Here is a 16,972-nt window from a genome sequence, read left to right on the forward strand (position 1 = left end):
GGGGTGCGCTCAGACAAAGACCATAAAGGGGACAGAGATGCAGCTAGCCCAGCAACCATGAAACTTGCAACATGTTCCCAGTGCAATATGGCACCATGACCTGTTGCACTGTGTCCTGAAAAGAGTGGAAAAAACCACTACTGGGGAAAGGTGCCTGGGTATTCAATGCTGTGCTTCCTGTTTGTCAATTAGGGAAAAATATTGCAGACTCATTTGCATCACAGCTCCCTTTGTAGCGAGAGAGCTATTTCTCTTGTTTAGAGCAGTCACTCTGACTGATCCAGTCCTCTTTCAGCCTTGTTTTTGGTCAATAAATGTAGGCACATCCTGGTGCATTTGTGCACTGTTATATGTTTAAGCCCATTGTTTATACTTCTGGAGATATTCCAGCAGGTAAGAATGTGCCACCCTTAAAGCCAACAGGAAAAAGATTTACAAGAGGCAAAGGGAGTGTGAGGTACTTTAACAGCAGCAATGAGGCCATCTCAGCACAAGTGAAACTGGTGAGAAATGCAGGAAGCTCTGAAGTGTGTTGGCATAGAAGGGCAAGAATTTCAGACCCAGGGCATCTTTAATGTAACGTGGCAGCTGATGAGCAGAAAAACAATAGAAATAGCTACATTCTTTAAGTGATAGGGACAGGTTGCCTAGTATCAGGGAACAGTTGTGATACTCCTGAAATTTTTGGCGCTCACAATTAGAGTTGGCTTTTTTAATTCTCAGACTTCACCCACTAGGTGGTGGAGAGAATTGAGAGGTTCAGAAAGAGAGACAGTGTAAGGGAAGGATCATTTGTGCTAGGCTGATTAGCCTGGTTACTGTCTGACAGTTACACTGCTGGGAACTTAGGGGTTTTTTTCTGGATGAAGGAATCATTCAGAAAATATCAAACTAGTTAAGAGAGAGAAAGCACAAGAGAAGGAAGTATCTTCTGTATTATCTGCATCAAGTTCTATCTTAAGCATATAAGTAAGGTTGTGTTTTATGACAATTTATTTTGATGTTCTGTAGCAGTAAATATCTTACTTAAGATAACTGTAGTATTTTATTTTAGATAACAGGAAATAAAATCATATTAATACAATCTTTGTTTCCATCATTTGAGGGTTTAGACTAGGATTTTCAAAGTAGCCTAACACAGTTAGGCACCCAAATTCCATTAAAATTCAATGGGATTTGGGCACTTAACTCTATTTGGCTCCTTTGAAAATCCCACTTACCATTTAACATGTAATTGAGCATTCATTTCACTTTTTCCACTGTGTAAGAGCTCCTGTAGGTTCAGGGTGGGTAATGAGGAACCAAGAGGATTGCTGCTCTCACAGCCAGAAGAAACATAACATGTAAAACAAAACTGATGCTCTGTGCGCATAAAGGAACTTCCCCAAACCTCAAGGGAGGATCTGGCCATGGCAAAAAACAGGGTACTTGTAACATCATGATTCATACATGTGCTTAGATACCATGATGAGAGGCACTTTAGGAAAACCTAGATAGACAGACAGACTGACTGACTGACAATCCCAGGACCAAAAGGGTCCCAAGGTGTACCCCTTCTCTTCTACCTTCTCCCAGCAAATTTAAAATTGACCAAAGGAAATAATTTTTTTACACAATACACAATTAGACTGGAGAATGCATTGCTACAAGATATCAAGTTTCCAAAAAGGATCGGCTGTTTATATAGCTAATAAGAATATCCAGTGTTAAAATAGAGAAGCTAAAAATGTTGAATGGGATATAAATATTAATATTTCAAGGCATAAGCTAACGACTAACCGATGGAGGTTAGGAAGAAACTTTGCCTAAAGGCAAATTATTTTGCAGTTCTCTTCCTTCCTCTCTAGTATTTAATGCTGGCAACTGTCAGACAGAATATTGGACTAGATAAGACCATTGGTCCAATCCAGCATGGCAATTTCCATGTTCCTATACGTTAATGGGAGTTTTGTCTGAGTTAGGAGTAAGAACAGAGCCCATGTAAATACTATTTCATTGTTTTTGTAATAAGTTTGAACTTACTCCTTTGTAATAAGTTTGAAGTTCCAGGTTTATTCAGACACTTCTCCATGGATGCCAGGAAAGGCAGCAAACCATATATTTTACCCATAATCAAATTATCTTTTTGGATGATGGGAAGGAATTACTTGCAGACAAAATGATCACATTGTAATGAATATTCCTTTATCTTCCATGTCTCTTTGACATCTTATGCTCAGAAGTGAATGATTTTAAAAAACACATTAAGGTAGGGAAGAAGCAAAACTCACAGCTATTATAGCATTAATCACTCTAAATAGTCCTGATTTTTTCAGAGTAACTTCATGACCCTCTACAGATGGGGGATCAGTTAGTGAATAATGCCCTGTGGGTTACGTCTTACTTATGGGACTAGTTTCAGAGTAACAGCCGTGTTAGTCTGTATTCGCAAAAAGAAAAGGAGTCCTTGTGGCACCTTAGAGACTAACCAATTTATTTGAGCATGAGCTTTTGTGAGCTACTAGAATGGGACTAGAATTTCAATCGATCCCTAGGTCCTTGGCACATGAGTAAACATCTGCTGTAGTATTATCTAGTAAACCAGTGGTTTACAGCTCATATCTGTAAATTCATAACTAGCTCAACTGGTCGCTCCTCTGGGTGGGTTGAAAGTTAAATAGCATATGTAGATATCAGCCTTGGCGGGAGTGGAGCCACAGCTGGGCTGGGGTGGGGGTCAGCAGCCGGGCCAGGTGCAGCTCTGTGCCAAGGCTGGGGACAGGGTCAGGCACAGGGCTGGGAGCAGGGGACACAGCTGGCGGTGGAACGGGAGCAGAGTTGGGGAGGTGCTCCCTCCCCCTTTCCCTGTGGAGGGCCCCCTGGACATTCCTCCACACACCCCACAGTTTGGGGACCTCTGAACTAGAGCATAGTGTTGTGCATCCTCATCCCTCATTGAAGTCAGGCTTTGCTGGTAGTTGGACACTGCAAGAACAGGGCCCTCAGAGTCTGAAGATTCAGTTACCTATTCGTTCCCTGGAGCAGTGTTTCTCAAACTATTGTACTGTGACCCCTTTCACATAGCAAATCTCTGAGTGTGATCCTCCTTATAAATTAAAAATACTTGTTTATATATTTAAACACCATTATAAATGCTGGAGGCAAAGCAGGGTTTGGGGTGGAGGCTGAAAGCTTGTGATCCCTCATGTAATAACCTCATGACCCCCTGAGGGGTCCCGACCCCCAGTTTGAGAACCCCCGCCCTAGAGGATGATGCTCCTGATAAGGGCTGAGGCTCCCTGGAATAGCAGCATGGGTGCAGCCTGCACTGCCACTGCCTGCGCTGCACCTGAGCTGTGTCTACTGGATGTCAGTACCCAGGACCATCAAAGTGGCACCTTCTACCAGCAGTGTTTTAGCCCAGTGGGGCCCCATCTTGGTTTGTTCTCAGTCACTACTGTAATAAACATGCTAAATAATACTTCTACTACCATGGTGGGAGGTGGTCCTTCATGTGTTAATGTTATTGCTCTAGGAATGACTCTGAAAAGAAGCAACACAGCCCAGGGCCAAGAGCCCCCCCCCAAGTGCATACAGAGCTATACACCCTTTGGATAGGGCTACTAAATTACCCACTGCCACAGCCTATTGTGGCTCCTAGCTACAGCCCAGAGATGGGTCAGGCAGCCCCAAACAGGGCCAGATGGGACTTTGGTAGGGAAGACAACAGGGTGTTGTACCAGCCACTAGCCCCCTCCATGGTCATGTCTGGGCCGGCTGCACCTTCTCCATCCCCCCTCCCCCTGCCCTCTCCTCTCCCCTCCCCTCCCTTCTCCATCCCCCTTTCCCCTGCCCTCTCCTCTCCCTGCTCCATCTCCTCTCCCTTGCCTTCTCCATCTCCCTCTTCCTGCCATCTCCCCTCCCCTGCCCCTCCATGGTCATGTCTGGGCCGGCTGCACCTTCTTCATCCCCCCTCCCCTCCTTTCCCTTCTCCATCCCCCTTTCCCCTGCCCTGCCCTCTCCTCTCCCTGCTCCATCTCCTCTCCCTTGCCTTCTCCATCGCCCTCTTCCTGCCATCTCCCCTCCCCTGCCTTCTCCAACTCCTCTTCCTCGCCTCCCTTCTCCATCCCCCGCCCCCGCCCCGGGCCTGCCGGGCCTCGGGACGTAATACTCCCGGCGACGCGACCGGGTCCGTGGTCATAGCAACCCCGCATGCGGCCAGAGCGGCCCCGCCCCGGCTGGGGGGAGGGGCCGCCGCTACTCGCGAGCCGAGAGAAGGGGGCCGGGCCGGGCCGGGCCGGCCGCGCGGGGGCCGGGCCGGGGCTCAGGGAGAGGAGCCTGGGGCCAGGCCAGGAGCATGGGAGTGAGGATGGAGAGCGGCAGCAGGAGGAGCCCAGGTAGCGCGGGGCCTGGCGCCCCGCGGCGGAGGGACGGGGCGGGCCTGCAGGGACTCGCCAAGGGCGAAGCCAGCTGGGCGCGGGGGCGACCTCGGCTGCAGCAACACCTTCGTCACGGGCTGGGGAAGGGGAGGGAGACCGATCGCTCCCAGCATCCATTGCTCTACCTGCTCCGACAGGGTGGCGGGGGGAAGCTCCCAGCATGCATCGCTCCACCTGATCTCAGGGGGCAGGCCAGTTGGGGGGGGCGCGCTCTCAGCACCCCTGGCTCCAGCCTGATCCCAGGGGGTGGCCCATAAGAACGGCCATTCTGTGATCCACCAATGATCCATCGAGTCCAGCATCCTGGCTTCTGACAGAGGCCGGGGCCAGGTGCCCCAGAGGAAAATGAAGAGAACAGGGCAATCATCAAGTGATCCCTCCCCTGCCGCTCAGTCCCAGCCTCTGGCAGTCACAGGCTTAGGGACACCCAGAGCATGGGGTTCTGTCCTTGACCATCTGGGCTAACAGGCTCCATGAATGTCTCTAAGGCTACATCTACACTACAGCCGGGCTCCACTCTCTGAGATCAACCCACCAGCGGTCGATTTAGGGGGTCTCGTGAAGACCTGCCAAATCGACAGCAGATTGCTCTCCAGTCGACCCCTGTACTCTACCCCGATGAGAAGAGTAAGGTGAGTCGATGGGAGAGTTTCTCCTGTTGACCCCCCACGGTGTAGACCCTGCGGTAACTTGACCTAAGGTACATCGACTCCAGCTACGTTATTTATGTCGACTTACCACAGTAGTGTAGACATAGCCTTATTCTTTTTTGAACCCAGTTATACTTTTGGCCTCCACGCCATCCCCTGGCAATGAGTTCCACAGGTTGACTGTGCATTGTGTGAAGCTTTACTTCCTTTTTTTTTAAAAAAAAAACTGCTGCCTATTAATTTCATTGGGTGACCCCTGGTTCTTGTGCTTTGTGAAGGGAATAATAGCATTTCCTTATTCAGTTTCTCCACACCATTCATAATTTTATTGTTATGATACCTCTATCATATCCTCCTCTTTAGTTGCCTCTTGTCCAAGCTGAACAGTCCCAGTCTTTATAATCTCTCCTCAGATGAAGCTGTTCCATACCCCTAATCATTTTTGTTGCCATTTTGTCTACCTTTTCCTATTCTAATCTATCTTTTTGTGTGGGGGTGACCAGCACTGCATGCAGTATTCAAGGTGTTGGCATACCACAGATTTATGTAGTGACATTATGATATTTTCAGTTTACATTAAACACTCATTAGTAGCAACATATTGGTGCCCTTTTTTTATGTTGCTCCTAAGCATGTGTTGCTGTTATGGGGAGTGTCATCTGACCAAAGGCCTATGAAAAGTAAAGGATGTTTTGGAAGGGGAGGGGCAGCCACTTTCTTTGGGGCACGGGGAGGGTGGAGTGGGGAACACCAAGTCTGGCAGGGGAACCCTGGGTTTGGCAGGGGAGCCCCCAGTAACAAAATGGATGAGTGAGCTCGGCTGCCGCGGACTTCATGTTCTACCCTGATGAGGGATGTATGGCTGGGGAGGGCACCATGTACAGTCTGTGGGTGTGGGAGGGGCTGGCTCCTTACACTGACACCGGACATGGGAGGGGAAGGGGATAGATCAGTGCCCTGGAGAGGGGGATCCCCCAATCCGCCACTGCAAAACAGCACACCCACACCCTGCCACCAGCATCCAAGATAGAGGGGATAGCTCAGTGCACGGGGGTCCCTGATGCTCCCCCAACCTCTTGCAAGCTAGATGCTGAGGAAGGAGGAGACCTTCCAGCTGCGCTTCTTCTGCTCCCCTGACCCCAACTCACCTTCCCCTCCGCCACAAATGTCCCCTACACATGCTGTCTACGCAGGCTCTGTCAGGCAGGGTAAGTGGACGGGGCTGTGCCCCTGAAGAGCCAGGGTCAGGAGGGAAGTGGAAAGATGCACCCTGTGAGTACTGGCCCCCTGTTGACCAGACCCCTCCTGTTGACTCCAGCCCCTGAGCTCAGCCCCATCTGCTTTCTCTATGCAGGCTTTGTCAGGCAGGGCAAGTGGATGGGACTGTGTGCCCTGGAGCTGTGCTGAAGGTCCAGGATCGGAAGGGTAGTGGAAAGATGAAGTTTTGTTTATTTTGGGGGGGGGGGGCGCCAGCACCAATGCCTCTAAATGCCCCCCCATCTCCATCCTTGGATGTGATGTCACAACTGTTACTCTTATGTAGCAGCTATGTTGCTGTTACCAAGTGGTAGGGAAAATGTTCATAAGTGGCGGTTGCCACTGCCCATTCAGCAGATGTTTTTGAGTACTATCCATAAGATACCAAGATCTCTTTCTTGCGTGGTAGCAGCTAATTTAGACTATCCTTTTGTATGTATAACTGGGATTATGTTTTCCAATGTGCATTGCTTTGCATTTATCAACAGTGAATTTCATCTGCCATTTTGGTGCCCAGGCACCCAGTTCTGTGTCATTCCTTTGTACCTATTCGCAGTCTGCTTTGGACTTCACTATCTTGAGTAGTTTTGTATTCCCTGCAAACTTTGCCACCTCACTGCTACCCCTTTTTCCAGATCATTTACAAATGTTGAACAGCACTGGTCCCAGTACAGATCTCCCTGCTATTTATGTCTGTGCATTTTGAAAGCTGACTGTTTATTCCTGCCCTTCACTTCCTGTCTTTTAACCAGCTACTGATCCATGAGAGGACCTTGCCTCTTATCCTATGACAACTTACTTTGCTTAAGAATCTTAGGTGAGGGATCTTGTCAAAAGCTCTCTCAAAGTTCAAGTACACTATATCCACTCAGTCACCGTTGTCCACATGTTTGTGCCCCCCACCCCCAATAATTCTACTAGGTTGGTGAAGCATGACTTCCTTTTACAAAAGCTGTGTGGACTCTTCTCCAACAAATCATGTTCATCTAGGTGTCTGTTAATTCTGTTCTTTACTACAGTTTCAAACACTATCTGGTTCAGAAGTTAGACTTACCCAGTCTGTAATTGCCAAGATCGCCTCTGGACCTTTTTTAAAAAGTTAACATTACATTAGCTATCCTCGAGTCATTTAGTACAGAGTCTGATTTAAGTGATAGGTTATGTATCACAGTTAGTAGTTCTGCAGTTTCATATTTGAGTTCTTTCGGAACTCTTGGGTGAATGCCATCTGGTCTTGGAGACTTATTACTGTTTAATTTATCAATTTGTTGCAAAACCTCCTCTATGGAGTCATCAGTCTGGGACAGCTCCTCAGATTTGTCACCTAAAAAGAATAACTCAGGTGTGGGAATCTCCCTCATGTCCTCTGCAATAAAAGCTGATGCAGAGATTTCATTTAGCTTTTCTGCAACAACCTTGTCTTCCTTGAGTGCTCCTTTAGCACCTCAATCATCCAGTGGCGCTACTGACTTTTTTTGGCAGGCCTCCTGCATCTGAAGTACTTAAACAAATTGCTGTTAGTTTGTGTCTTTTGCTAGTTGCTCTTCAAATTCTTTTTTGGCCTGCCCAATTATACTTTTACACTTAACTTGCCAGAGTTTATGCTCCTTTCTGTTTTCCTACCTGTACTTTGTCACCTTCTATCCTCTCCTTTTTATTAGGATATAGAGAATCCCCAGAAATAAATCCTTCCCTAAGGGATGTCTCTGTCCAAACCATGTGGTCCTCCACACTTGTCGGCTTCCCCCAGCCTTAAGTTTAAAAACTTCTTTACAATCTTTTTAATTTTACATGCCAGCAGTCTGATTCTGTTTTGGTTTAGGTGGAGCCCATCCTCCTGTATAGGTTCCTCTTTTCCCAAAAGATAGGGTGACCATATCTTTCAAAGAGAAAACAAGACCCCACCCTTGCTGTTGCCAGTTGCTGGAACCCTGCCCCCACCCTGTGCCAGGCTGTTGCCCAGTCGCTGGAACCCTGTAGGGGGTCCACATGCTGGAATTCTGCTTTCCCCTACCCAACCCCATCTCTGCTTGCCCCCTCTACACCACACCCAACTTTTTTGACCAAAGTGGTCATTTGTCCTATTTGCTCTTGCCAAGTGAGAAAGAGCAAATAGGACAAAATGCCTCCTTTGGGGGGAGGGGAGAGGAGTTGGGACAGCTGAGATAGGGCTTGAAAAAGGGACTCTCTTGGCCAAAATGGGATGTTTGGTCACCCTACCAAAAGGTTGCCCAGTTACTAAAATGCTCCTCCCTTTACCATTATCTCATCCACATGCTGAGACCTGCAGTTCTGCCTGTCAGAATGGCCTTGCATGTGGAATTGGAAGCATTTCAGAGAATGATATGGAGGTCCTGGACTTTAATCTCTTACCTCACAACCTAAATTTGGCCTCCAGGATCTCTCTCCTTCCTTTCCTTATGTCATTGGTACCTACATTTACCACAATACCAGCTTTTCCCCAGCAATGCACATAAGTCTCTCTAGCTGTCTTGAGAGATCTGCCACCTTCACATCCAGCAGGGAATTCACCATGTGGTTCTCCCAGTCATCACAAACCCAACTATGTATATTTCTAATAATTGAATCCCCCATTACTATTATTTGTCTCTTCCTAATAACTAGGGTCCCCTCCCCTGGAAGGGTATACTCAGTGCTAGATGATATCCTCAGTTGCAGAAGGGTCCCAACTGACGGACTATTGCCCTCCAGTTCAGTTTGATTTTCTCTTTCCCGAGACTAGCATCCTCTTTAATAGCACAGAGACTGTCAGACAGTGGGTGGGACTGCTCTGTGTCTTGGAAAGTCTTGTCTATGTACCTCTGTCTCCCTTAACTCCCATCATGCATCAGTCCATCCAATCCTAGGGGCAGCCCCATACAGGGAGAGCTGTCAGCATGCATCACTCAGCCCTGATCCCATGGGGCAACTCCCTTGGAGGAGAGCTCACAGAATGTACCACTCCACCTTAATCCCAGAGGGCAGCCCCCTGGGGAGAAGGCTACGAGTATACCTTGCTCCACCCTGATCCCATGGCACAGCCCTGTAGGCAGAGAGCTCCAGCATACCATACCCTAACGTGATTTCATGGAGCTGAAGCATGTTGAAGGGAGTCTGCCAGCTTGAATTCCATTCAGTATCAAAACTGAAGTTAAAAGTAGTTTCAGATAATACTATACTTGCCCCGAGTCCCTTTGTCAATTTTTTTAGCTTTTCAGTCACATTTTCCAATTTTTTTTAAATGGCACAAAGGTCCACATAGATCAGATTGCAAAACAGATACCCTAGTGACTGCAATGCATATAAGCAGCTAATGAAATGAAGCATTGTGTGTGCTTAACTTTATGCACTGTGATTAGTTAAGTTGACTGCAAAGGGACTACATCAGCACATAAAGTTCAGTATGCACATAAGTCTTTGCAGGATCAGGGCCTTAGCAGATCTGCTTTATAATAATAAATGTACATGTGTTTTTAATGTTAAAAAGTGCTAATATGGTAAAGATTTGAGTTTCTCACTAATAACCACAGTTTTCAGTGTTCAGACTCTCAGGGTATTATTAATTGTTTATGATGGAAATAAAAATATAACTTGGATTCTGATTCAATTTTCTTGGCTTTGAGGTTTTTGGACAAGTTCTAATTTACAAATAAGAGGCTTTAGAAATTTAAAAATTATTCTTTACATGGATTTAATCCTTTGTGACCTGATCCTGCAAACACTTACGCACATGTTAACTTTACTTCTGAGAATAGTCCCATTGGCATATATGGGACAAAACAAAAGGAGTAAAGTTAAACACATCTATGTTTACAGGATCAGGCCCTAGCTGTTTTTAAAATGCTCAAGATGTTTTTAGGTCTAAAACAACAACATGTGCTATTTCCTAGCCATCTTTTGTGACAATTGTAAAATGAGGGTAGTACTAAACCATGGCTACTACACTATTCAGCACCATGCTGAAGTGCCATAGTGATATACAAGTAAGTTCAAGTCAACAGGGATGACATTACATTATCATGCAGTATATCAGTGGTGTCAGTTCAAATCTATGGTGACACTGACAAGATGATTTTTCTGCAGACATTGTTTTGCTATCAAAACCACAGTTTTAATGTGAGTTTTAAGAATACTTAGAAAAATGAAATTTGGTGCAGAAAAATACTATCTGTGCCCAAGATTTTTAGTATTACGTTCTCTATAAGGTACTCTCAAAATGTTTTACCTGCAGATTACTCACTCAGTATAAAGAAGATCCACTTACAGGCTCACTTCCTTCCCAAATCCTCCGCCATCTCTTACTATTGATTCTCAAATAGTTTTTCTGTGGGCCCATAAGGATTCTGTGGGGTTCTAGTTGTCCAGAGCTTCAGCTGAGACTAGTAGTCTGTAAGATTTAGTCTTCCATCTGTGCAGTGGTATTTGCATGAGTTACTCCTGCTAGTGTGAGTTTAAAATATGTTACAAGCATGGAAGAATTAGACCCTTCTATTTTCTATACAATTTTACACTTATTCCATATATCAAATGGGACTTCTGTTCACGTCAATGGGAATTTTCGGTAGAGATCAAGCTTTAGGATATTGCCTTAGGTTATGTTATATTATTTAGTGGTGTGGAATTCTTCAGGACAATATGTGATGGAATGTCTTGGCACAGTTCAAACAAGGGTATGGCTTCTTGCCCTATAAAAATGGAAAATAGGGTTGAAATATAGGGTAGTTGGTTCTTTTTCCCCCCAGGATTAATTTGAAAAGAACATGGTTCACTTTTTAAAATTGCAGGTAAAGAATTAAACCCAACATTTACTGTACTGATTCCAGAAGCCGGTTAGGTTAGTCACAGATTTGTGTTATTTATGGCCGTATAAGGAATATAATCATCCAAATAAAAATAATTTAAAGCTAGTAGTCTACATTAGGTTCTTTATCTTCCACGGCCTTTGCTGGGCACATTTCTGAGCAGAAATAAAATGGTAGGCTTATTGCTTATCAATGACGCACAAGTGTGCCGTTACTCTGTTATGGCAACACAGAAATCATTTAATTACCACAAGGATGTTGCTATATTTCTGTAATTTGAATGGGCTTCAACGTGTACCAAACAAAAATACTTCATTTATTCATAAGTAACACCGGCCCTTTCAGTTCCTTCCATCAGTGTAGATGATGACACTGCTCTAATCTAACTATGAGCTGGAAGGGCATTCAGAGTATTTACATTCAAATATGACCACTTGTGCTGCTTGTGTATTTCTCTGTATAACACTTTGCTAACAAATAGGTTTTAAACTGGAGCAGGACAATCATATCCTAGGACTGTCTGAGTTTTTGGAGCAATTTTGATTTCTGAAAATGTTCATTGGCCAGTCAGGGCAGTGGAAGAATAATGAATTAGTGATGTTTAAGGGGAAAAAGCAGTCAGAGGCTTAGAAGTAATGTTTTAAAGATAAAGCCATACTTTAGACATAGTCAGGAGAGTTTTCCATTTTGGGGGCAACTCTACCTTAGGCTTCTGTTCAGCAAAACACTTACAAATGTATTTAATCATGTGAGTAACCCAATCTCAATGCAGCAAAGCACCTAAATTTGTGCTAAAATTAGAGTATATGAGTAGTTTCATTGAATTTCAAAGACACTACTAGGGAGACAAGGTGGGTGAGGTAATATCTTTTAGTGGAAACAAAAAAAAAAAACTACTGACCGGTCCAAGTTAAACATGCACTTAAGTGCTTTTTGAATTGGGGACCTAAATTATCAACTATATCCACTATTGCCCACCATTTCCCATTCAGCTGTAGTGGCAGAGCTCCAACCTTGTCCCCAGGGGGTCCCATGCTTCCAGGTGGTTTATGCTAGCTTTAGAGGCTCTCTGCAACCCTCCACATAGCCCTTCTCTCTCTAGGGCCAGGGATACAGTCTACTGAGCCCTTTTCATCATAAGCCAGCAATGGAGGTTGGTGAAAATTCCCAGTCTCTGTTGCTCCTACAGCCTCATGCCAAAACAGTTTAGCCTCCTGTCCTGACAGGGGCCTGTTTTCCCCTCCCAGGAGGTGTTTCTGTAGTGGTGGGTTGGGGGGAACCTAGGCCCACCCTCTTCTCTGGGTTCCAACCCAGGGACCCTAATGATGGCAGCCAACCTTTTACTGCCAGAATTGCTACATTTCCCTACATTCTTCCCCACAGCTCTCCTTCTTCTCCCTTACCAATGACTTGAGGGTATCTTCATTAACCAGCCCTTCAGCCACACTTCCTCTCCTCTGGCTCTCTCTCTCTCTCTCTCTGCCTGACTTGAATGATCCCTTTTATATTATCAGAGGGGCTTAATTAGAGTCAGGTGGTCACATTAGCTTAATGGCCTCACCTGACTCTTTGCAGGTTAATTGGAGTCAGGTGTTCTCGTTAGCCTGGACCAGCCCCTGCTCTGGTCAGTCAAAGAACAGAAAACTGTTAATCCAGTGGCCAGTATATCTCGACTGTGCTGAACCCAACTGGCCTGGGTCTATCACAATGTGCATTTCCTAAACTGCAGTGATCCTGGGCTGCTTCAACTCTGCTGTGGATTAAGAGTACATTCAAGTCAGTGGAGGTGTGTTAATGCAGTGAGAACCAGCGCAAGTGCTCATTTAGGACTGAATCCTGTAAAGTGCTTTTTACTCTCTACTCTTACTGAATTGCAGACATTTAGCACCTCACTGAGTCAGGCCTTCAGGTAATGTGCCAGTCACTAGCATGCTAGTGTATACTATGGGGCCTAGTCTACACCTAAAACTTAGGTCAACCTAGCTACATTGCTCAGGGATGTGAAAAATTTACACAGCTGGGAAACATAGTTAAGCCAACCTAAGGCCTGATGCAGACACCACTAGGTCGATGGAAGAAATCTTCTGTCTACCTAGCTACCACTTCTTGGGGAGGGTTGGGGGTAGAGGTGGATTAAAGTGATTGGAAAAACCTTTCTGTTGCTGTAGCAGGCATCATCAGGCTTGTCTATGCTTAAAACACTACAGCGGCACCACTCAGCACTTCAGTATAGACATTGCCTACACTGACAGGAGGAGTTCTTCTGTCGGTGTTGGTAATCCATCTCTCTGAGGCTATGACTACACTAGCACTTTTGTCGGTATAATTTATATGTTTCAGGGATGTGAAAATAAAAACCCTTTGAGCAACATAAGTTACACCAACAGAAGCATCAGTGTGGACAGCACTGTGTCGGAGGGAGCCACTCTCCTGCTGACATAGCTACCATAGCTACCGCCACTCGTTGGAGGTGGTTTAATTAGGTCGACGGGAGAGCTCTCTCCTGTCTGCGTACAGCAGCTACACGAGTGATCTTACAGTGGCACGGCTGCATTGGTACAGCTGTGCCACTGTAAACTTGCTAGTGTGGATGTGACTTGAAAAGCAGTAGCTGGATTGACAGAAGAAGTCTTTCGTTGACCTAGTGCTGGCTACACAGAGACTTAGATCATCTTAACTACGTCGCTCAAGGGTGTGGATTTTTCACACTCCTGAGTGATGTAGTTATGCTGACCTAATTTTCTAATGTAGATCAGGCCTACACTACATGCTACAGTGGCAAAGCTGAGTGCCGTAGCTGTGCCACTGTAGGGTCTGTAGTGTAAAGAAGCTGCTAATGTATTAGGCTATGCCTAAACTGAAAATGCTACAGGATAGACTCTCACTACAGTGATGGGAGGGGTTCTTCCTGATGACTTAGCGCTGTCTGCGTCGGGGGTTAGGTCAGCATAGCTACGTTTCTGAGGTATGGCTTTCTCACATCCATGAGAGACGTAGCTGTGCCAATGTAAGCTTTCGTTGTAGACCAGCCCTTAGTGCTCCTACACATTGAGGTAGAGCAGTCAGAAGAATGATTACGATTTACTGATGCTTGTGTTCCTGAGGGTGTGTCTACACTGGTAGAGTTACGGCACCAGCAGGTACAGCGCCGCTCAGAGAGCACTGAAAGGAAGCCACTGTTGTGTGTTCACACTCTCAGCTGCCTGAGCAATAGCATGTTCACACTTGCGGCACTTGCAGCGGTATTCGGAGCGGTGCAGTCTGGGCAGCTATCCCACAGAGCATCTCTTCCTCTTCTGCCACTAAGAGTTGCGGGAAGGCAGAGGGGGCCCCGAGGCATCCTGGGTCTTGTCCCAATGCCCCGTGATGCATTGCTTCGCATCCCAGCAATCCCTGTGCTTCCATCTACATTTGGCTCCATCTTTCGATGGTTTGTGTACTGCGCGCACTGCCTCTTCGGTCTGCAGGAATGCATCCCACACTGTTGAGCAATATGGTGCTCACTCTGACTAACACATCATGAGTGGCAGTGGAGTTATTCCTTAAACTACAAAGGCAAGAGGAGTTTGACATTGATCTCGCCATGTGTAGTAGCTGTGACATTAGATTGCTTGTGGCATTCATGGAGGTGCTGACCACAGTGGAATGCCACTTTTGGGCTCGGGAAACGAGCACTGAGTGGTGGGATCACATCGTCATGCACATCTGGGATGATGAGCAGTGGCTGCAGAACTTTCACATGAGGAAAGCCGCATTTATGGGACAGTGTGATGAGCTCGCCCCAGCCCTGCGGCACAAGGACATGAGAATGAGAGCTGCCCTGTCGTTGGAGAAGCGCGTGGTAATTGCACTGTGAAAGCTGGCTACTCCAGACTGCTACCGATCGGTTGCTAAACAGCTCAGAGTTGGAAAGTCGACTGTTGAACGTGTATTGACTGAAGAGTGCAGGGCCGTTAATCACATCCTGCTCCGAAAGACCATGACTCTGGACAATGTGCGTGACATTGTGGATGGCTTTGCACAAATGGGCTGCCCTAACTGCGGAGGGGGCGATAGATGGCACACATATTCCAATTCTGGCACCAGACCACCTAGCCACCGAGTACACTAATCGGAAGGGGTATTTGTCTATGGTTCTCCAGGCGCTTGTGGATCACTGTGGGCGTTTCACGGACATTAACACAGGCTAGTCCGGAAAGGTGCATGACTCACGCATCTTTCAGAACACTGGCCTGTTCAGGAAGCTGCAAGCAGGGACTTTCTTCACAGACCAGAAGATCACCAAAGGGGAAGTTGAAATGCCTGTTGTGATCCTGGGAGATCCTGCCTACCCCTTAATGCCATGGTTTATGAAGCCATACACAGGGAACCTTGACAGCAGCAAGGAGCGGTTCAACAAAAGGCTGACCAAGTGCAGAATGACTGTTGCGTGTGCTTGTAGCCATTTAAAGTCCCACAGGCGCTGCCTATATGGGAGGCTGGACCTGGCTGATGACAATATTCCTATGCTTATAGCTGCATGCTGTATGCTCCATAATATTTTTGTGAAGGGAAGGGTGAAAGCTTCACTCAGGGCTGGAACGCTGAGGCTCAGCTCCTGGAGGCAGAATTTGAACAGCCAGAGACTAGGGCTATTAGAGGAGTGCAGCGCGGGGTCATAAGGATGCTTTGAGGCAGCAATTTGAAGATGAACGGCACTAATATTTTGTTGCTATGCTCTGGAGTGCAGTGCTTGTAATACTAGGAGATGATTGAGATTGGTGCATGTGATGCACTGTGAAGGTTTAAGAAAATTGCCTGTTGCTTTGCAGGGCTCTGTTTGCTTTAAATTATTGGAATAAAGATTGCTTTCAAACCAAACAATTCTCTTATTAAAAAACAACAACCAGAGAAGAGAGAGAAACAGAAAAACACATCAGCACTGTGGGGAATGGGGGAAGGAAGGGTCCCAGGAGGAGTGGGAGTCCAGGGACAGTTAAAGATTTGTGTATGTCCAGGTATCATATGCAGCCTTGTCCTTTGGAGTACAGTGCAGCAGGTACTGTACTTCAGCAGGGCTAAACTGCAGAGGGATGGGTGCTGAGTGCAGAGGCTACTGGGAGTCTGCAGCGCTGGACTGTGACGAGGAAGGAGTGGAATGAAGCGGGTACAGGCTGGAGCCAGGAGGTTGATAAGAGTGTATTGGTGGTGTCTGCGGGGGTGCATGGGAAAGAGTTTTGTGACAGCGGCTGCCGGGGAGGGCAGGTGCGGAGCTGCTCGGTTTGCAGTGCTCGTAGTGCCTGGAGCGTGTCCACTTGGCACTCCATAATGTTTAAGAGCCGCTCTGGGGCTTCGTCCTGGCGTGCCATATTCTCCTTTCGGTCCCTCTTCTCACTGTCCCACCATTCCTTCAGTTCTTGTTTTTTGGCTGCAGAGTGCATCATGACATCACGCAGGAAGTCCTCTTTAGTTCTTCGTGGCCGCTTTCTAATCCTGCGCAGCCGTTCAGCTGGCGATAACAGAGGGAGGCTGAGCTCCAAAGGTCATATCTGTGAAGCCAAAATGTAACATTTTACAGAAGCAGTATTGTTTGCAACACACACACCACTGATTCAGTGATTTAAAGCACAGCCGCTATTCACATACTTGTCACTAACTGGCTGACCCCAGGCAAGCACACATGAGCCACAAGATCCTAAAAATGGTGAGTAACCACAGGGGTAGGGGAAATCAGTGTTCCAGGACTGTACTGTACACTTGGCATGTGGCTCTTGGGGAGAGCCAGCACTGTAGGGGGGGGCCTTATAATCATTCCTGTCCCCACATTTTCCACTGGCTGTGTTCATTATGGAAGAAATCTCGCTGC

At 46.6% G+C, this 16,972-nt stretch overlaps 1 protein-coding gene across 2 annotated transcripts in view; it reads left to right on the forward strand.

Annotated features, from left to right (window-relative positions):
- The first annotated feature begins 4,294 nt into the window (after positions 1-4,294).
- Positions 4,295-16,972, forward strand: part of SPATA7 (spermatogenesis associated 7) — a 73,125-nt gene continuing 60,447 nt past the window's right edge. For both annotated transcript variants that reach the window (XM_077820394.1, XM_077820395.1), the window contains exon 1: positions 4,295-4,376. In XM_077820394.1, coding sequence (XP_077676520.1) covers positions 4,337-4,376 — 40 coding nt within the window. In that variant the 5' untranslated portion in view covers positions 4,295-4,336. The remainder of the gene's footprint in view (positions 4,377-16,972) is intronic.

This window comes from Eretmochelys imbricata, chromosome 6 (assembly GCF_965152235.1).
Source record: "Eretmochelys imbricata isolate rEreImb1 chromosome 6, rEreImb1.hap1, whole genome shotgun sequence".
In the NCBI taxonomy this organism is placed as follows: domain Eukaryota; kingdom Metazoa; phylum Chordata; order Testudines; family Cheloniidae; genus Eretmochelys; species Eretmochelys imbricata.